Genomic DNA, 22,643 nt, shown 5'->3' on the forward strand with positions numbered 1-22,643 from the left:
AATGTGTCCAGGGATGGGCACACACCACCTCCCTGGGCAACCTGTGCCTGTGTTTCACCACCGTCATTATAAAAACTTCTTCCTTATATCTAAACCAACAACCTTTTAGTTTGAAACCATTACCCCTTGTTCTATCACAACAGGCCCCTCTAACATGCTTTTGTCCTGAATCTCAACCCTTAAAAGTACCTCTTAYTGCAGTGTGATAGCTAGTATTTCGTTTTGTTTATTTGTCTGAGATCTAAATGTAACAATGCTGATATGAACCAAAGTGACCCCTCTTACAGTCCTGAGTTGTAGGACCTTTCAGAAAGGTGCAATGTGCAAGGAAGAGCTTYTCTTCTTTTCACTCGTGCTCTGGAGAGGATAAATACACATAAGTCTTGATGCCAGGAAGCAAATCTTTAGAAGCACATACTTCCAACCAGAAGATTCTTATGAGACAGACCTTCTCGATATGATGGGTCATGAGATCCATAAGGATCATGGTCTAAAACCCAGTGCCTTTGATCTGAGGAGGAAAAGGGGTGCACAATCTTACCCCAGAAGCTTCATCCCAATTTCTTAACAAAGATCTTTACAATTGTGTGCAAGGACATGAAGGTCTATGGGGTGACAGAGGCTCCTCAGGGAAGGAATCCTGTTCAGGGCTTTGCTCAATGGGATGATGGGTGTCAGACCCTCAAAGTGACAACAGAATGGCAGAATCACAATATTTGTAACACATTCCGTGATACCATCCCCAACTGGTTTTACTCAAAGAACCTGGGAAGTATTTTAAGGGATTGCTGCAAGCTGGGATTTCCACCAGCTCAGAGCCATCAGAATAATCCAATTCTCTGTTTCCTGATGACAGAGGGATTAATTTGCCTTAATTCTGTATCTACATCTGCAGCAGTGACACACCAGCCCCTTCGTGTTCACAAGAGAAAGTCACAGCTTGTGGAGGTGACTCATCTGCTGGACAATTAGATGAATCATGAGCAAGACAGCCTTTCATTTCTCTCCATGAGCTGTGRAGGATATCAARATCAGTGGCTCATTTCATYGGTCCCAACCTTGCAGCTGTCTATGTTTGACTGAATGTAGCTCATCTCTTTCACCTATGACATCATTCTGGATTTTCCCATAAATTGTTATGAGAAAAGGAGACCAGGAGTTTCCTCAGCACTTCAGTGCCATCTCTAATTCTACCTGAGCTTGGCAGGGGGCAGTTGATACATACTTGAGCATAATTGTCCATGCTTCTGTGYYCCCCATATTTCACCATTCAATGCACTAAACTTTCTGGAAATGYAGCCCATGCACCGGATTCAAAGTTTTATCTGAGGTGCACCCCACTTCTGAAACCTAGAAGGAAATGCTCAGGAGCAAATTACACTTACAGTGTTTTGAAAAATCAAAGGCATAGACAAGCAGGAYTTTTTCCTTCAGTTTGTTGCCTTATGTCTGCTTTCTGTCCCCACTGAAATAACTCCAGTATTCCCCTGTGTCTCCCAACACGTCCCTTGCTTCATCATTTGGTTCAGAGGGGYTGTTAGGTGCTACAGGTACCTTTCTCCTCCAGCAGGATGTTCCACCTAAAACACTGCACACAGCACCTGTCATGAARTAAGGCTCTAGCTCAGCAAGAACCATGAAGGAATTAAGTAAGGGTTTCAACATTCTTTGTTTGTGRAAAAAAAAAAAAAAAAAAAATCCAAAATACATCATTGGGGGTGGGAGTTAAAGTATTCAAGAAGAGCCAACACATTGAGCAGTAAGCAAGGACATTTTGGAAATAACCCAGAATCCCACTGTGGGCTATAAAAAACCTCCATGATTTCAGTAAGTGATGACGTAGTGATGGATCAAGGGGCTGTGGGAAGGATCAAAGGGTTTAAGAAACATGACAAAAATAGAGCATTTCTAGCTCATTTCTTCTCTCCTGATGATTATGATTCCAGCCTTCYTTTTTTTTCAGCATTTGCCTAAAAAACAGTATAGAAGGAGCAAAACCCGGCGTAGATCATACTCTCCATCAACTGTTGTTAAATCCTTTTCTGCAAGAGCTGAAAACTTCCTGTGTCATGATCAGCTTCCAAGTCCTTGCAGATATAATGCAGGTAATCCATTCAATATACCTTCCTGCAGTAAGACATTGCATATCCAAAGTAAACAYGGTAAAGAGGTGAAAAGCAGAGACAAGAAAAAGGGAAAATTGATTATTTAAATGGTGATTGATAGATAAGAGTCATTTCTGTAAGGTTTGATTCAATAGTGGGGACTGAAAATGCTGGGGAGAAAGACCAACTTTCCTCTTCATTCCTCCAACCAAATGAAAACAAGAAGGAGGAAGAATGGATGYTATTACACAATTTAAATTAAGCAGCAGATTTAGAGAGAAACATGATCTTTAACCCCATTAGCACAGAAGACAGAGCAAACTGTTCTGCAGCTTGTTCTCACTACCTGATTCATAGATCCTCTTGCCATTGCAGTRGTGGAGCAGAGATATAGAAAATATTTACAAAAGAAACCACATCAAACTCATTTGGTTTGCATTTCAAGATAAATCAGATTTGTCACATGCAGCACAGTTTCCTGGACCTGCTAATACAGCTTTAAGATGTTTCAAGCACAGGCTAGAAGAAGTCCCTGGAAATGGTAGCAGAGGGCAGGAAAAACCCAGAGATACTTGAAAAATCAGGGTAGGATGAAGGTTTCCTTCAACCATTGGAGCTGGCGGGGCGAGTGCAAGACAGAAACTCCCTGCCTTTATTTCTGTCTCCTTGAGGTGTTCACCCATYAAATTTGCTTGCAAGGCATCCCTCAAAGTATCACTGAACAGTGGTGCATGTSTGAGGACCACAGGATTTGGAAAGTAAAACCAGAGGAGCCTGGAGATTGTTCTGGGCCCCATAATAAAAACACAGATTCCATTTGCACCATTTCAAACCCCCTCCCCCCAAAATTACAAGACTCTCTGTGGCTCCTGTGATATRAGTTTACTTGTCTGGGAGTTTTTCCCACATGCTTTCCCTCTATTTTTTCTCTTATTGCCTCAGTGCCAGTAGCCCCAGCAGCTCCCCCATTAGGCATTGTTTTCTCCCCAAATTTTTGTGTTATCTGTTGTGTTCTCTCAGAAGAGTCTGCAGAAAATCCTTATGACCAGAGTCATCCCGTCTATATCCTGTGGCAATACCTGCTTATGCTGGGATTTTCCACAACATCTGCCACTCCAAGTGATGTACAACATCCTTCAAGGGTTCCATKAATATGTTTTTGCATCATTATGTGCGTTTTGCTTTCTCCCTCAATATTCTGACACTATCTGCCCAGGCATCAAGCAATGCTTGAAGAGCCTGGCACCCAAGAGTAACAGGATGAGCCAKGGCTTTGTCCATCCTTCAAATCACTTCATGATAACATGGTGGCAGCTAATTCCTTCACCGCTGGTCATATCTGCCTGGGTAAGTGTGGAGTGTCCCAGGAGAGCTGGACATGCAATTTTTACCCTGCCATGTGGACCTGAGGAAGGTTGTGTTTGGTACCCAAGGGGACTGAGATGAATCTGGTCTGGAGAAAGACCAAAAGCAACATCCAAATAAGTCACAGTTCCTGAGACCTGCAGGCATCACATGATGAGGGCTGAGATGAGTCAGGAATCACAGCTGACCTGGTGACCAGGAAAACTTCACTGTTCTGCTCACCACCAGCATCAGCACCAGCGTGTGAGGCATCATCCCAGCAACAAACCCCCAAGGGCAGCAGGAACACAAAAAGAGTGGTCAGATCAAAGCTCTTGGAACTCTTGTTCTTTTTTTTTTAAAAAAAGAGGAGGCTATAGTCAGAGCCACAGGAAATGGARCATAAATATCAAACTTTGTTTAGTTTGGGAAAATAACATTTATAATTAAAGATGCTCATCATGTTGACAAGATAAGCCTTATTTTAACTGTGAGGTGAGAATATGGTCAACTTTTAATTTTTTGCCAGTTATTAAAACCAGCCATTTCTTCTCTTTCTGGCTGGTTTCTTTCATGTTATTTTATTTCATTTTTAGTGTAATTTCYAAAAAAGTGACTGGGCTAAYGTCAGCTCAAGATAATGRTGCTTATACTGGCAGAGATATCTTGGAACATCTCAATAATTGGGAATTTYGTTTTCTGTTTATGCATTGCTGCTTGTCTCCATGCTTGTTCCCTTCTCCCACGGAAGAGTGGGAGTYGTGTGACACTTAGAAGGGAAGGAGAGGGCTCAGGGTTGACTTTGTGTGATCAACTGACCTGTGGCTTTTTTTTTTTAAGTGGGATTTGCTGGTTGCCACATCCTGCTGCCTCAGTATGGAGGTGTGTAGGATTTGTGCACAGCAGGTACCAGCAGAGATTATGGCAGGACTGGTGCCTGTAATGCATATTGGTGACAAGATCCTACAAGTCTTCAGGGTGTGCTGTCCCTCCTCATGTGCTCAGGTTCTTTCATGGGGTGTGCTCTCAGATAACTCAGCTCCCCAGATCAATCACACTGAGGATTAGCCCTCCTAAGGGCACCCTTTCCCACCAAACCAGATTGTCCCCTCTAAGAGGGTGTAGTTCGGGGTTTGCATCGGGTTTGGTTGCTTCTGCTCCCCACAGCCCTCCCACACTATTCCACAGCAGATTTGAAGATGTCCCCACAATATTCGAGGCATTCTGAAAGAAAGCTAACAGCTGAACAACACATTCAGGGCTGTGGGGGCATGATCCAGAGTCAGATATCTGAGTGCAACACCCCTGGAAATAATCAATTTGTTCTAGAGAAGGAGCAGGTCTGTATGGATCCAGCCAGGGTCTGCTCCCTGGGAGTGATCCATTTATTGGGAGAGATATAACTGGGGAATCATCAGCACTCAGGCGTCACTGGGTATCAACCATTGGTTGACCCAAGTTTCTGCAGCCCAAATACCAGAGATAGAGCTCTAACAACAGCAGTATCTCTGTCATTTCTTCTGTCATTTCTTTCTGCTTGTTGTTGGGAGAATTCATCTCCTTTCTGWGACAGGCCATTTTCCTTTAGCTGTCCATGCACTACCCGGAAAATACAACCGGCCCCCACCTCTGAGCAGCATGGATGTCACCACTGTGACATGGAGCTGGCCTTCAGGTTGGCCTGGCGTGATTACAGGAAGGGAGAGGATATCTCCCTTTACCTTGGTGACCTGCCTCCGTCAGTCCCAGCCAAATAAGGCAGCACTGACTGTGAGGGAAGCTGCATCTGCAGCTCAGGTGGGAGATGCACATCAGCACATCAGTGTCAAGCTGRTGCCAAACCAAAGACACAGTCATGGTCACAAGACATGGTGCCACCAGTCAGAGCCATAGTGGACTCCTAGTATGGCAAGCACATGGTTGGTGGGGCTTTCAGACCCCATGCTCACTCACTGATACTGTGCTGGATTTTTTGGACCATGTAAGTGCTTCCCTGAGGTCCTCAATAAGGTTTTGATGCTGCTGTACAAACAGACTCCTCCAGATGTGCTTCTGTTACCAAGACAAGTCAATGAGAAATAGTTCACTTGCTAATTGTTAAACCATTTGGCCTTTAAAAAAATATGCACACACAGCTAAATATGTTCATTATCATGCATGATATAACTATGAACATATATCATCATTGTTTACTTCTTTGCGATAATGTATACATTACTTTTAAACTGATTATCCTTGTTGCACTCTTATTGTAGTAACACGTGCAAAATGTACTTATTGCAACATTTAACAAACCACATCTTTCACATCTGTAGGCATTTTCGTCTTGAATTTCCCAATGTGGTGCAGATGTGAAGGARCCCTGTCAGGAGCTGGTGTTGCTGAAGGGAACGAACAGTAACCCATGGCTGAGGAGCAAAGGCTGAGGCCAACATGTGTTTAGCAGAATCTGCAAAGCTGTTTGGCACCTGGTGTTAAAGGACATGGTTTGTATCTGATTTTAATCAACAGATCCAGGAAAGAATTGATGCTGTCCAGGAGARGGGAGTTGTGGTTTGGTCTGTCCAAAATCCTTGTGCACCATGGCAGATGTCACTATGAAGTGGGGAAAACACAAAAATGAAGGCAAACCTCCCCTCCAGGCAGGAGGTCACTCAGTGGACATTCTCTTAATGCACGCAGGGAAGAAGGTTTGCAGTGCTCCCTGGGAGCTTTGYTCTGGTCTCTGATGCCTGCAGGAGCTCCCCAGAGGGGTGGCCCAGGCAGGAGAAGCCAACACTCTGYTCAGGAGACACCCACTGAGGAGCTGGCCCTGCTCTCTCAGAGGTTTGCAGTGCTGCAGACACACACAGAGGCCAAGGCACCCCTGCCCAGGCACCAGGGGACACCCAAGGAGAAAAAGGGCAACACAGACAGGTACCCCGCAAGTTTACACAAGGACATTGCTTCCCAATAAAAGAGAGCTTCACATCCAAGGAAAAGGAAAAGAAAGAAAAATCCATCCCAYTGTCCTTTCTGGAAGGCATTTACATTATTTCCCATTCAAGCATTAAATTGAATTTATCCTTTCCCCCAAGGGTGAGTTTGCTTCCCCCACTGCTGTGCCACAGAGTCACACCTGAACTGTTGGGAAACTGAACGGGATGTGCTCTCCCTACTGCAAAGCTTCCCTCCCCTATACYCTTTTCCTACACATCCCACCCTCCATGCACTCAGAGTTTAGGGTTTGCAGCTAGCTCAGTACCCCCAGTTTACTCCATCCCCTGGGAATCTGCAAGCTGACAGCTGTGGGACAGGCACGGATGACTTCAGAGACAAGCACGTGTCCGCAAAGCCTGCAGAGGGGATCTTTTTGTGGAATTTACAGCCTRTTTCATGTGTCAATACGAGAGGAGTGTAATTACCAGCTGAGAAACTGCAGGAAATAAGCCAAGACTGAATGAATGAAATGGAAAATAAAGAGGAGTGCAGAGGACACACACATTTTAAAACAATTACGGAGGTATGTATTCACATGCTTGTGAGAGCCTGGGAATATATAAGAGATCGTGACTGCAAAGGAATGAATTCAAGGACCAGTCTATGGGGAGTATTTTTTTTCCCTGTGACTTCAAACTTCTCTCGGAGCTCGCAGAGTTTTAGTCAGCTGGCATGCAATAGAGGTACGACTTCCCCAAGGAAACTCTTCCTCGACTTGCCCTGGAAAAGCTGCCGGGAGAGTCTGTGAGACAGAAGCTGCAAGCAGAGGTGAAACCTGCTCCTCCTCCTCCTCCAGCCACAGAGCAGGTACGTGGAGATTGATGCGAACCTGGGAGCATGCTGGAAAGTTGAGCTTTTGACTGCAGAGAGATGGGGGCTCTGCTGACTTAGAGCTGCACCCTTAAAAGTAACACAGATGGGGTACTGTATAAATAAAATGGACAGTGTTTATGGACAGGCTGAGGAAGTGGCTAAACACAGGGTGTAGATGGCTCTATCCACACAGCTGTGCATTTAATCCACCAGGGACTTGCACTGCAGTCGGATCCCTTGTGTTAAGGAGGCACCGATTCGTTTATAACAATACAGTCGTCACTCGCCGCGTTTGTTATCATTCTCTGTGTTTGCAGCAGTGAAAGGTGCGGACACGTCTGGGTGTTTTTTCTTTCTTCACAGGACTTTGTGGAATTGCTGCATTGTAGTGCTCTGAACGGGGAGTGCTGCAGAGATCAGCCYTGTACAAGGATTAAATGCCACTGTCCCAGCTCCCCGACGCTGAATCTCAGCAGAGCCTTGGGCAAATCACACAGCCCCGGGGTAAAATGGGCAGAAGGAGGTTTGGCTCCTCTGCTCCCCTTCCTAYCCGGGCTGTCATTGAGCTCTCCCTGTTGGAGCACGAGGTGTGAGATGGCAGCGTTGTTTTGCTACTCCTAAGATCCCGACAGCTTGAATGTCACCTTGGGTGAACAATGACTTACTGAGAGGCTTCTGCTGCATCTGGGCTGTCACCACGGGAATTAACATTTAGATGGTATTTGGAACCTATGAAGTTTTAGGAGATCCTAATTTATATAAAAGTCACAGATAAATTTGTAAAGCCAAGCCCTGTTGTATTTTGATAAAAGTATTTTTGATGAAAGTGCAGATGTTTCCCTTAAATAGAACCAAAAATTAAGTTTCCCACGACAGTAGGAATTTGTTCGCAGATTTTATGTTTGGTTTTTTTTTTTTTTTTACTAGATTTTATGTTTGGTTTTTTTTTTTTTTTTACTAAGATGTAATAATTTCAACTTTAAAATCAACTTTTTACTCTAAAATGCGAAAATTCTTTATTTTTCAACAATAGAAATTCACAACAAGTCTCTTTTTAAAGCAGCTGCTTAAATTTCAGTGAATGTATCAGTGGCTATTAACCTTTTACTAATGTRATGATGGATGGATTCAAGGGGAGTTATCAATATCATGCAATCAGATCTATCAGAAATAATTATCCTCACCTCGTTTTGWCTCCTGTTGGATCACATAAATTGAATATATCTCTTCTCAGATACTGACTCCACCATCAACTAAAACAAAYTGCTGAATTAAAAGCCTATTTTTCCTCTCTTTTTGCTGCACTAAGATCATATGAGAAATTAGAGCATTTTTGCTCCTGAATTTGAGTTTCTCCGGGAACTTTGTTTTCCAGGGAGATAGTTTGTTTTCATGGTCAGATAGTTTAATCTGCAACTGTCACTTTCTGCTGATACAGAAGAGTTTTCATTTTCCCGTCTCCTACGTCCCTTCTCCCAGCCCCTCGCTCACCAAGTCTCCAGGCTGGTGGGTTTCATGTAATTGTCATTTATTTTCTTTTTCTTTCCTGGAGAGAGGAGTAGGGGGGGAGAAGTGAATAAAATAGGGAATCTGGCTAAACCCCATGTATCCAATYAATTGAAAACKTTAATTTTTGGTGGGGAAATGCTRTTGGCTAAACACCTGATACARKTGCAAGTAAAGAGTGGATAGAGAGGAAAATGACAACAGCTTCAAAAGGCAGGAGGAAAGCCCTGTTGGGGTTACAGGAGATGTAGAATTTCTTATTTTGGTATGCAGATTTGATTTGGCTCAGATTTTACTGCAGCAAAGTCCTGAGCAGCAGAATCAGTGCATGCCCTTCCCTCCTGCTTTGGCATTTGTTCCTGTCCAGGCTCTTCTTCACAGTTCACCTGGCACAACTGTTYGGTCACTTGATAAAACAGCTTGAGGAACTGAGCTGGCTTTTTTTAAAAGCGCAACCAACAAAATCTCTTCTATTTTTATCCCTGCAGACCCAAACTTCCCAAAGTGCTCATCCATGGGTAGAAAATGTGAAGCTGCAGTCATCTTGGTCACTGGCTGTTTTTTTTATTACAGAATAGAACTCTATCTCTAAATTAAAGAAAAATTAGATATTATTTTATAATTATTAGGTATTAGAACTCTATCTCTAAATTAAAACAAAATATCCTGTTTTATTTTTTTTTTCTCTTGGAGGTCTTAAATGTTTGAGGTTTTCCTTGCGAAAGGGTGTGTGCAYTGCAAGTGCTATTGCACACTGCTGACTAGGCAAACTCTAAACACAGAACATTCAAAAGGAATTCAAACTTCTGGACRCCACAGCAGTCCCCAGCTTCACCATGAGTTCCCTGGTCACCCCAAGGGGGTTGCAGATAGAGAGCCTGACCCCAGGAATKGTGCCAAAATCAGCACTGCAGCCTGCTCTGACCAAGGCAAGCACAAGACACAGCGTGTTGAGGGAAGGTGATCGAAACAGTCTGATGAGAGCCCAGCCAGAGGGAACTTGTCCAGGGTTGTGATAATCCCAATGACAGACTGCCCTCTTGAGAATTTAACACGGATTATTCATCCATTGCACCTCATCATGCCCTCCCCTGTTGTCCTTTCACAGCATGTTCATGGCCAGACCATCAACGTGCTCCAGAGGAAGGTGTCCCAGTCATGGCAGAGAGGTTGGAGCCAGATGATCTTTATGGTCCCTCCAGMTCAAACCATTCTATGATTCTGTGATTYATGCTGCTCATTTCAGGGTGCATTGCAAAACAAGTGGGGTGCTAAGAGCCCAGCTCTTTGGCATAAAATTTCAACCATGGGAAAAGAGCATTGCAACACCTCAGGTTTGTGGTTCTGGGAGAAAGCAATGGGGAAATCTGTGTAAAGGTGGGTTTTCCAGCAGCAGTGCTTAAATGGCAAAAGGAAGCGAGGAAACCAGCAAACTGTGATTCTGTGTAATTAGACAGCTGCTGCAGCCCTAGAGGGCAGCACAAAAAAAAAAAAAAAAAAAAACAAAAAAAAAAAACCAAACCAAAACTGAACTCGCTAACAATCTGAAATCATCCTCTGCATGAAACAAACCAAAACTGAACTCGCTAACAATCTGAAATCATCCTCTGCATGACAGAAGCATGTCCATCAGGCTGGTGTGCTGTTGTGACTAATATCCTCAGCTTAATTCATTGGATCTCAACAAAAAMCATTTCCATTTGAGGGCTGTTTCTATGTGATGCCAGCACAAGCATCTGGTCTTCAGTGAGTGGCCTGGCTATCGTCTAGGCAGCAGCTGAAGCCACACAAACCCATGAAATGCCTTGAATCTTCCTTTTCCCACCAGGCTCAAAGGAATGCAAAGCKACACAGGTAACTCATAAGTGTAGTAGTGTCAGGGTTAATTTATTGCACTGCTTGTGTCTTCATATCAGATGATGATCTGGTGCTGGCTTTCTTGTGTGCTCCATTTGAAATCTAACCATAATTGCTTTTCCCTACAGAACCATGAAACTGAACATCATCTTCTTGCTGGCAGTGGTGAACACAGGAACCTCTGACTATCATCCCACAGATGGGACATCCTGTGAAATGGTAAGGTGGAATCCCTGCTCAGCCCCGTTAGGATCCCCTTCTTGCAAACAGCTGCAATCTCTGAAAAGGGAAATCCCCCAGGACCAGACTCTGTGGTGACAGACGTGGGATTTGCAGGGTTAGGGAATGGGCGGCAGGCAGTTCTCAGGCTATGTTCTTTTTGTAGTGACAGCACATAAAAGGGGTGGAGGAGGGGTGAGGTGGGAAGAAGGGTCATTATCTCAGTTTTTTTGCTAAGRGGGAGCTGGTCAAAAGAAATTTGACCTGGTTTCCATAAGACCATAGAGGGGTTCTGGGGCTGAGACAGAGAAAAGACTCAGACCTAAAAGCAACTCCTTTATATCAGGCCTAAGTTCTTTGTGCTTTAAATAAARCACCTTCAGTGAAATACATCTATGCCAGCCCTTTTGTAATAGCAGGGAGMCTGACCCCCTGTGCCCTGACACAGCACTGCTGCCAGGGAAGCTGTACCTGACTTCTGCTGCAGTGAAAAGAAGTGACAAAGCCTCTTGCTCTKGTAAAAAATCTGCTCCTTGAATTTTTGCAAGCACCTGATACAATATTATAAATATTATTCACGGCTGRACTTTCTCCCTTCCCTATCAAAGTGTTTCTGACTGTAACAGGCTTTTTCAAATACTGGTTTTTTTTTCCCTGAGCATTGAAGCTGTACAATGCAAATCCTCAAGAATTTCCAAAATAGGACAAAAATTATTTGCTAGCTGTACACAACTCCCTTATGGGACTCATTCCATTCCTGCCCACCCTGCTGTGTTGCTGCACTTCCTGAATTCCAAACAAATTAAAACTAGTTTATATAGAAGGGTCTTGGGAAGGTGATTGAGTAGCTCAGTTCATAGTCTGGAGAGGGAAGATGGATGAAGCTTGGATCCCATGTATATCAGTCACATGAAGGCTGGGCAAGGGACACARCAATCCAAGTAGATTTGTCCTATCCCATTTTTTTTTGCTGGGCCACAAACCAGGCTGACTGCGGAGAGGTAAACGTGTGCTTGTGTCCACCACTGCACTGTAAACTGCTTTCATCAGGCCAACGATCCAAGGCTCTAAGCAGTTAACTGAGATAAATTTAGCTCTGACAGAAAACTGCAGTCAAGGGCTGGGATGCTCATCTCAGATAAATGAACAGCTCAGCATTGCTGATGTCAACGCTGTTCATCTTCCTTCACTGAATGTTTGCTCTGATGGAAGGTGCGTGGAAATCCAAACACCGTTTAAAGAAAGGAGACACTGGATTAGCTGCTGTGTCCACTGAAGTCCTTTATTACCATTTTTCATCACATCCTCACTCTTTCACACAGTTCCCTGTGGTGACCCCTTTAGAACAGAGAAGGCTCAGAAATGAATACTTTCATCTCAAGTCTCCTGGAAGAGGTGTGAGTCAGAAACTTGTGCCTGTCTCTGACTCACCACTGGTCCTGTCATTGCACTAGAGTCCTAAAAGAGGTTTTAGGAAGTGAGCAGTCCCTACCAGACTCTGGACACACTTATGAGCTACACTGATTTGATTTTACAAGTTATGGCACATCTACCTATTTTCAAGACAGCAGGGCACAGCTTAAATGTCAGAGGATTCTTCCTAACTCATCTCGCCTTCTGAGGACAGGCAAGGCTTCAAGTGGATCATGTTCTACCTCCCAAAGAAAGATGTTTCTGCTAATCCATGTTACCTGGCAAAAGATAAGCTTTGAAATAATTTACAGAAGGGGAAGGGATTTAAAGGAAATTCTGTCTTACCTTGCATTGAGGTCATGCAAGGACATGTGCATAAGCAGATATGAACAATCAGCTGATGTGGGGTACTGTGCAAACTCCTGGGATTTGGTTGTGGAGCTGAGGCTCCACCTGAGCAGCTCTTCTAAGAGTGGCCATGGACACCACACCAGTGCAGTCAGTGCCAAGCACCTCCAGCCCAAATTCATCATCTCAGATGTTCATGAGTGGACAAAGGACAACACGAGTGGAGGCTTGAATCCAGCTGCTTTTTTTGTAGGGCTCTTACAAAARTGGATGACAACTTCCTCCCAGTGCTGAGCGGTGAAGAACTGAAATCAGAATCCAAATGATGCTCAGCTATTGAGCTGTGGGATCATTTTTTTTTTATTTGCCAGCACATGAGTGGGACCAGACATTGAAGGGACCAAGTGCTCCTCATCCTGCAATACTTCTTGACAATGGACTTGAAACACAATGATGGCAGTACTGGCAAAAAATATGAAGTCAGAACATGAGACTGGGAAAAACCTCTTTTCCAGACTCAGGCTGCCAACCCACTGGGCTAAGATGTGGGAGGAGAGGAGTTACACCAAATGCTGGCTTCATCCCATTGAGATGTGCTTCATCTATTCTTCCTACTGCTGATGAAGATGAAATTCATGCAGTTTGAGCCTCAGGGGAGAAAAGATGGTACAGAAGTTAAGAAATATGGTGAGGATCAAAATAGTCGGTGAAAAGGAATGAAAGTTTAAAAAGAAAAATGGGAGGGAAATGTCACAGGAATAAATGGCAGACAGTGAGAGAGAGCAATTTTATCTGTCCCTTTTGTCCCTGGAGACAAATTAAAGGCCAAGTCCTGGAAGATATATGGGAATCTGGGACTCACCTCTCACCCACTGTTTTCAGGGAAAACTGGCTGGCTGGCATTGACAGGTGTTGGATCAGGACTTTGCTAAAATGCTTTCTCCCAGAAGGAGTAGAGAGGGCTCAACACTTGTTGAGGTCTGGCTCAAAGTGTGTGAAGAAACCTGGCATCTGCCTTAGGCTGAAAAGCACCTGCTGCTTTTTCACTCTGGATTTTTTATCCTTCTGGCTTGTCCCTCTTTTACAAACCAAACAAGAAAAGGCTTCCTTCTCATGCCTTGGAGCTAAGCCCAACTTTAGACATATTTTAGCTCAAAATGAGCAATTCTATGATGGCTTTGCAAAAAAGAAATAATGTCAGGAAGAAGCCAGAAAATGTCCTTCCTCCTCTCTAATATTTTTAGCTGGGGGAGTTTTAAGTAAATTCGGGGAAGGGAGTGGGGAAGGGGTTCAGGTTTTAGTAGTCAATTTACTTGGGATCATTGAGAAAAATGTATTAGAGGAAGGACTGTGGAGCAGTCTCACCATATCAAGAGTTTGGATGAGAATTTATTCTTCTCTGACACATTTTTGTGTGTTCTCCAAAATTTAGATGATGCAAAAGAGATTCACAAAGCACTGCCTAGTGTCACACTTCTCCAAAGCACTGTCACTTTATTCACCTCAAAGATCACATGAAATAGATGGGTTTTAATATTTTTTATTTTTAATGTTTCTTTAATAGCTGAAAAGCTTTGTGCCATGGAATCTGGATTCTTCATCTCCACAAAAAATAAGATTCAACAGATTTTTTCTTTTTTTCTTTCTTTTCTGATCTTTCTGCTAATACCATATGGCCCAGACACCCAAATACATTTATGACAAGAGTTTTCCTCCAGTAAATTTAAGGCAGCCTAAGCCTTTCACATTCCACTTCCTCACACTGCTGTATGTTCTTCTTCTTAACAAAATAAAGTTTGATATTTGTGCAAAGATGCTCATGTTCCTGTTTCCAATCTTCCTTATGAGCCCACACTCCAAATTTTGGTCTGGACACAGACTCAATCCTAGCTGCAATTAAACAGACTTGCATCTGGAAGGTGGATTTGATTTCGACATTTGTTGGGTTTTTTTCTCTATCTGCTGCTGAGAATTGTTCTCAAAAAGTATGACCCTCACTGCACCTCACAGCTTTTTTCTCTCTCAAGAGCTGGCTTTACAGAAYTTGTCTTTTCCATGTTGTGTCACGTGTGTTTTGTTGGAGCAGTTTCACAAGGSGCTCTCCCCACGCAAGAAGAAGGGAATTGTTACCTTAGGAAAAGGAAACATGGATGGTAAAAGCAGGAAGAGTTTGGAGATTTGCATCAGAAATGTTTCAGTTGAATGACCCATTTTGGATAAAGGTGCATTATTAAACTAAGCCATGGCTAAAGGAAGACATGATCAAATATCCSAGGGTGTGACTAGGAAGGAGAGATAGATTTTGTGATATAGGATCCTTATATGTTTTTCTACCTCCTTGCTCTGGGACTCACACTGCCAACAGAGTGAAGCTTTTTCAAGTACCACTTACTGCTGCAAGCACAGTTTGAAAAATYTAATAGAGAGATCAAAGCGAGAAAATTAAACACCAGAAGAAAAATRAAGAAATGGTGCTTTACTGCAATGGAAAAAGGCCAAAACTCCTTCACTTAGGATTATTAAAAAAAGTCCAGGAGAAAGGTATGAAAAGGAGAACATTTAGTAGGTATCACATACAGATAAAACTCTACTGTTGTAAGTCAGAGAGATGTCTCTAAAATGAAAAGAATGCTGTTTGCTGCAAAGAAGTGTTAGGATGGTTGCTCTTGCTGTCTGAGTGCTCAGAGAAAGCGGTGTGATCAGTGTTTCAGAAGGAGGTTCTGTCTCGATGTTGAATGTTACTTTCCATATATATATAYATAGATAATACAAAAATGTTTTTCATTTGTCATGTGATAACTCCTTTTCTCTCTTTCTCTGGCAGGCAAACTCACAGGCRTTTTGCCACAACAAAGACCTCCACCAAATCCCTCATGAGCTCCATCCGAATGTAAACAAAATAGATCTGTCTGGGAATCTGATTCAAAGCATCCCAGAAATGCCATTATCATTTTACAGTTCTCTCCAATATCTGGATTTAAGCTCCAACCAGATAAGCTTCATCACGTCAGGGGTGTTTGCACACATGACAAATTTGCTGGAGATAAATTTAGCCAACAATAACCTATATGAGCTTGCTCAGAATGGGACAGAGGGGATTGGACTTTTGCCCAAGGTGGAAATGATGGACTTGTCCCACAACAATCTCTACAACGGGATGGCTGAGTATTTCATTAATCAAGCTCCAACCCTGCGGTACCTCTCCTTGGCAGACAACAGCATTGTGATGATATCACACAAGATGTTCCAGGGATCTCCCAGTCTGGTGGAGATAGATCTTCAGAGAAATATCATCATGGAAATAGAAGAAGGTGCTTTTGAGACTCTGGTGAATCTTTCCAAACTCAATCTCTCCACAAATTCAATTACTTGCATCTCTGATTTCAACCTCAGGCAGCTGGAGATTCTTGACCTTAGCAGGAATAGCATTGAGACCTTYCGCATCACAAAGTCAGATGATGAATACAGCTTAAGATGTTTGGATCTTAGTGGAAACAAATTGCTTCACTTCCCAGTCTTCCCTCAGGTAAATAAGCTGGTAACTCTGAATTTATCAAACAATTTAATCCAGCTCACTGATGAATTCCCTTATAATAAAATGGACTACATGGGTAGTGAATGGCTAGGTGCTCCTTTTTATCTTGTTGATCAGAAGCAAAGTAAAAACAGAAGTTCTCTTTATTTATCCCAGCTTGTATATTTAGATTTAAGTTATAACGAAATCAAATCCATTCCAGATGAGTTCTTTGAGTCAATGTTGTCCCTTCACACCCTTAATCTAAGCAAGAACTGTCTTCAGGCATTTGCAGTAAGTTATGAGAGCACACTGATGTCCCTAACTGTCCTCGACTTGAGCTACAATGCTTTGCAGAGCCTTCTCCTCGATGCTGGTGCTTTGCCAAATTTGAAGGAGTTTCATATCCAAAACAACCATCTTCAGACCCTGCAATGTGACACCTTCTCAAGCCTTTCTAGCCTCAGACTGCTTAATCTGCAGAGCAATAATATCAGCCTTTGCCCCATGTACTCAGGGTCTAAGCAAAGACTTGCTGGACAGGAGAGTGGCTGTGTGTCATTTGTCAATTCTTCTGCTCTCCAGTATTTGTACCTGGCTGACAACATGCTGAACATCCTACCAGCACACACCTTCTACAAGACTCCTCTGGTGGTCTTGGATCTCTCCATGAACCCTGGACTGAAAATAGAACTCAAAGCACTCTCAGGACTGGAAAAGTCTCTGGAATACTTGCATTTACATGGCAATAGCCTGATAGATTTAAATATTGACTTGCCTTGTTTTAGACACCTGAAACATTTAAACCTCTCTGCAAATCAGCTGAACTGGCTGCCTAAGTGGGGTAGTGACACTCCGCTGGAAGTTCTAGACCTGCGGAACAATAGGTTCAGTACMTTACAGAACAGCAATATTTTAGCTTTAGAAAATTCACTTAAAAACTTATATCTCTCTGGGAACCCACTGAACTGCTGTGGAAACATCTGGCTTTCATCAATGATCCAGAACAAAAATGTTCAGATCCCCAACGTGGAGCACTTAACGTGCCAGTACATTCAGAACTTYGGGTATCGGAAAGAAATGCACGTTGAGAACATTAGACCAGAAGACTGTGAAAAAGAGGATCTGAAGAAAATCAATGTCCTCATTATATTAACATTTGTATTAGTTTTATCTGTGATCATCATTGGCGTAGGTTCATTTTTTTGCTTCCGCARGCAAAACTTTAGCCATCAATTTAAAGCATAGRARCACAAAATGCCTTGAAAACTGAAGAAATCAGGTGCTACACTGGCACTGTGTAGAAATGAAGGATAAAATTYTCATCTTTTATTTTTTACTGTGGATTTTAAGATGGTTTTGAAGTGCCCCTAACTGCACCACTGTGGTGGTCTAGGCTGCAGGGGCTGGAAGGAGAGTTTGCTGTGTTTTGCACTTGCTTCATTCATGTGAAGATCTGCTTAAAAGGTTTTACAGTGTTAGAAGAGGCCACTGTAAAGARCTGCTGTTGTTTTGAGTGATATGTAATTTAAATCAGCTCAAAGGAAAAAGGCCTCCAAAGTCTTGAGACCTGAGACTCCTCTAAGCCCATATGATGACATCAGCCAATTAGGAAATCCCTTCTCAAAATTATGTCCCTCCACAAGATGTTTCGATTTGGTCTGGGATTTGCTTTTCCCTAGCTGGTCAGCTCCTAACCCTTCTTAAACTGAAATCATACAAAGATCTACCAGAGTGGGTCAAACCACAGTCTTCACTGGGCTACGCTTTTGAGTTTAAAAACAAACAAAAAAAAACTCCTAGAAATTACAGTTTGTGTCTATTGTTCTCCTGGCTATCATTTAGAAAATGCACAGCTGACCATGGCAACCAAATACTACGGCGGTAAGAGCCTCTTTGGATGCCTCCTTTTATTTTTTAGGGTGTTGTTCCAGTCACTGGGGCAAGACGTGAGAGGTAGAGGAGGTCAATTAGTCCAGACATTTAGTACCCAAGTGGGATGCAAAAGAAATCTCAGGCATGAAACAACTGCTGATATKTTACCCAGATCTGCTCAGGTCACAGGTCCACAGTTCCAGTGAAAGAGGAGAAATTTGCTTCTCAAGTGCAATACATATTTAACTGGGTATAATGTGAAGAAATTAATCTCTGGGGTGAATACTTTTTAAAAGAAAAATCTTGGAGAATGAATTTCAACCAGCTAGTATTGGAATGAAGTGCTTGCATTTCTAAGGAAAACTGTGGGAAATTCACAGCGTACAGCTGCATTTCGGTGCAAAAGAATAATATATTTATTTTTAAAGGTCATGGAAGGTTAGACTGCAAAGAAGATACTGTTGTGAAATGATACATAGGGTGCCTAGTTCTGTGCCATTACTCAGATCAGATGTTCATTGTGTCTCCCTAAAAAGATATTATCATCTGTAAGAAAAGTTCTGTGGATCCTCGTTCTATGATGGGTTTAACATGGCTATCATGCTACGTTACTAAAAATTGACACTGRCATATATTATGTTCTGTACCCTGACAGAAAATTCACCCTTTTGAAGKTAGGAAAAGCTCTCCAAGAGTGGAAGCCTGACCTGCTAGCGGGGTGCAATGGCTTCAAAATAAACTATGTAAGGTCTTCTGTTATTGCCAGGCACTGCACATTAAGGCATAAGAAATAGAGGTCAAAACAAAACCTGTTCAGGTAAATAACTCAGAGTCAAATTTCTGCTTCCTTTCTTCAAGCTAGTGAATGTGAAAATTAACACAYTACAGAAAGATGTGCAATTTTATTTTAAAGCAGCTGTGTAAGACTGGCTGGTGGATTTCACTGTGGAATTTCATACAATAAAAACATCTTTGAATTTTGTAAATAGCATAGGGTTGTGAATACATTAAAGCACCAGTTTTAAATGTTCCACAGAAGAAAAGAAATGCTTTCCTGTTCTCCCATGGTGTTCAGACTCCACCTTAGACCTTTAYCTTTGGGTCCTGAAGCAGGGACAGCTGATCCATATCTTAGACAATAACTAGTGGAGAATAAGGAGGTCTRCTGAAGAGGCAGGCAAAATTTGTATCAGGCCTTCAGAGAACTTGTGGATGACCCAYCCCTGGAAGTGTCCAAGGCCAGGCTGGATGGGTCTTTGARCAACCTTGTCTGGTGGAAGGTGTCCCTGCCCATGATRAAGGGGGTAGAACCAGATGGTCTTGSAAGKTCCTTTCCAACRSAAACCACCCTGTGATTCTGTGATTCYAYAAATTTGCACAAACCATCAGCAGCAATGGGGCCKGATCTAACATATACAAAAGCCCAAGCTTGAGSTCATCASCTCAAGCCTTTAGTGTAGTAGGGAAAGTCTGCACAAGCAGAAATCCCAGGGATTAGTTGGAAGCTCGATGTTGAAGCTGATGAGCTTTCCCCTTGGTGTGAAGGCAAGATGAGCCCAAATGTGGGCTGATTTTCCACACARTGAGGTCATGGTTTTTGTGTCAAGCATGTCAATCTCCTTCCCAGAGCCAGTATTAGCTTGACTAGCATGACTGGAATTAGTTAATAACCTGATGACAAGAGTCAAACCCATTTAATTAATAGTTTTCACACCGCTTTTGTTTGGCTCTCCCAAAAGGAAGTTACCAGACCTCTGGGACTAATTAGATTTCCATTGACTTCCCCTTGAGCAGAAATAGTTTTCTCAGGAATAAGCCTCAGGAATAAAATGCAGCATGGCTCGTTTGGATTCTTCTGTTAGCAGTATAAGCAGCCTCAAAGTGACATGACCCTGCTTCAGCCAATTCTCATATTCTGGATGGGGTGAGGAGCAAGAGGAAAAGAAAACATGAATAAAACAGCAGAGGAGAAAACCAGGGAGAAATGTGAGTATGATATTATTCATCAAAACAGGGGTATGTAGTTGACAGCCCCAGCTCTTGTCTCTCATGTCTGTTACTGTGCCTGCAAGAAGCACAAACATCAAAGCATCTGATCCTGCATCAAATGCAGCTGTTGCTCACACATTACACATCTTCCCACCAGTCAGCCCCATTTTCCTAATAGGTTGGTGACATGGTTTAATGAAGAAGAAAATTAATCCTATCCCAGCTGATGCCAGGATAGTAGGCATGACATAGGCTGCTCTGACTGGAATCTTGCAAACAAGAATTTATGCCCTCATTCACTCCTTTTTTATAAACTCCTTGCAACAGACTTTGTTGATGCAAAGAAAGCTCATATTGCTAAGCCAAGCAATATTGTCCTGGGATTCTGTGAAATGTAATAAAGTGTTTGGGATTTATGGAGCCAATGCAATGTTTTGGAGGTTTTTTTTACTGCTTCATGCAACAAGAGCCTTCCTCTCTGCAGGTGTTTTCATGGTGCAGCACCGTAGAAACATGGAATCACAGAATGGTAAGGGACCTTAAAGATCATCTACTTTCAGCCCTCTTGCTRTGGACAGGGACTCCTTCCACTAGACCAGATTCCTCAGAGCCTCATCCAACCTGATTGATCAGAGCCCCATCAACCTCTCTAACATTACAGGGATGGGGCAACCTGTTCCAGTGTTTCACCAACCCCTGAGTAAAGAATTTTTTCATAACACCTAATCTAAACATGCCTGGAATCAGGTAGATATAAGTAAAGGAAACATAAGAAACACTAGAAAGACTGGAAACAGAGAGAGGCTCTAAAAGTTCAGCAAATCATGACTCATGTTARCCATCCATGGAAAATCAAATCTCAGTTTCCAGAAGCACTGGCTTTTTTTTCCTGCAAAGCCAAGATAGTACCCTAACAGAGTACCAGATACTTCTGCAGGGGCTCTACTCAGCCCTAAACTAGCCACAGTAGGTTCGTATACAACACAGCAAGTGCCTCCTAATATTTTGGGAGCTTAAAGCATTTGCTTTCCTATTCCTATCTAATCCCCAGGTCATTCAATACCCTCTTACTTTTCTGGGGAGAAAAAAAACCGAAGCAATAACTTGGATCCCATGTATCTTCACAAGAAAGAAAACTAAGCAAGGCATCATCTGGTCATGTTATTTTCCATAAACAGTTATCTATTYTGTTTGTGCACACATGTGCAAAGGCACAGAAACACACAGTCTACTTTAAGAAATACATCACTGCAGGATTAGCTTTGTTTAACTGAATTGGAGCAGCCTGTGCTAACTGATCATCTGTAATAACAAACAGCCTGTGGTACTCCTACTTGTGGAGTTCTATTTCATGCCTGTCCATGTGAAACATTTTGATCAAGATTTTTGAAAGAGATCATTGATTTATTTCAGAGGCCTAAATTTGCAGCCTGCATCTTGCCAACACTGAAACAAGTCTCATTTCCCAGAAAACTGGATCCATTTCCTCTCAAAACCAAGGCTCTGTGGTATGTCTTATACGAGTCCCAGAAAAAACAATAGGTTTTCCAGATGTATATATAAATTATTTCATGTAGAGCTTTCTAATGATAGTTTCTGCTCTGCCAGAATTGTTTGGAGCATCTAAGGAGCTGAAAAACAGCAAAGCTACCATCAACACCTCCTCTGCCCTGTAGYTTGCCCTCAGAAGGACTATATTAACCCAAGTGAACTCTCTCCCCACTCTCATTCCAACCCACAATTATTGCTGTGGCTTRATTTGAATGAAAAAGGAAAAACAGCCATAAGAAAACAATGAAAAATAARAGTAGGYTCTGGAGCTTCCTGTAACTATGCAGCCAGAGCAGATTTTGGTCCCATGGGTCCTGGATTGGTGAGGGTCCAAACAGATTTTGCCAAGAAAAAAGAGGAATGAGTGATGAGAGAGGTTGGGAGCCATCAAAGTGCTCAGAGTGAGCAATGGGAAAAGGGGAAAACGAGGTGTTGGTGTAATTCCCTCTGAGAAATGAAGAGCTGAAGATACCCCAGAGGAACAGGCAGTAGTAGGAGCTTAACTTCCTCTCCCCAGGGGATTAGAGAAAAACAGTGAAGATTTACCCAATCCCTTGTAAAGGAAAGGTGAGAAGAGACACAGATAATCATGGAGCAGAAATGAAAGATGGTAAAAGTGAAAGATGGAAGGGAAACTGTGTAGGGAGTTTTAGTACAATTCAGGTCTTCATGACGGGTAATGGAGAAGTGTAACTGGAAACCAAAGAGCATCCAGGAGAGAGGGATAGGAAAAGCTTTGCAAAGAGGCAGTCAGAGCTGAGCTATGAAGAGCAGGAGGAGACACAGGAACCTTGGTCAGACAACACACTGGCTGCTTCCAAGCACGTGATGCATGAAAATAGAGGACTCCGCTCATGCAGGGTGGCAAACAGAAGGGTAAACAGGGAAATGGGATGGAGCTGAAATGGGAGGAAAAACAGACAGAAGAATTCTCAGAAGAGGAGGGTCTGTCAGACTATGCAGCACTCTTCCACAAGGAAAGGCATTTGGAGGCTGAGGCAACACTATATTAAAGAAAATTTTGGCAAATATGAGGAAACAGTCCTGCAGCACGGGGAGAGTCACTTTTCTCCCAAGCTATTGTTTATGGCAGTTGTGCTGCATTGCACAGCCAAAGCAGTTCCACAGAT

At 42.8% G+C, this 22,643-nt stretch overlaps 1 protein-coding gene across 1 annotated transcript; it reads left to right on the forward strand.

Annotated features, from left to right (window-relative positions):
- The first annotated feature begins 6,800 nt into the window (after positions 1-6,800).
- LRRC32 (leucine rich repeat containing 32) lies at positions 6,801-19,273 on the forward strand. The gene is made up of 3 exons (XM_057377731.1): positions 6,801-7,235; positions 10,733-10,823; positions 15,409-19,273. The coding sequence occupies exons 2-3, from the start codon at positions 10,737-10,739 to the stop codon at positions 17,344-17,346; spliced, it is 2,025 nt and encodes a 674-aa protein (XP_057233714.1). The 5' UTR covers positions 6,801-7,235; positions 10,733-10,736; the 3' UTR covers positions 17,347-19,273.
- The last annotated feature ends 3,370 nt before the right edge of the window (positions 19,274-22,643 follow it).

Source organism: Malurus melanocephalus, unplaced genomic scaffold (genome assembly GCF_030028575.1).
Source record: "Malurus melanocephalus ecotype Western Australia unplaced genomic scaffold, MMel_1.1 scaffold_322, whole genome shotgun sequence".
NCBI classification, from domain to species: Eukaryota; Metazoa; Chordata; class Aves; order Passeriformes; family Maluridae; genus Malurus; species Malurus melanocephalus.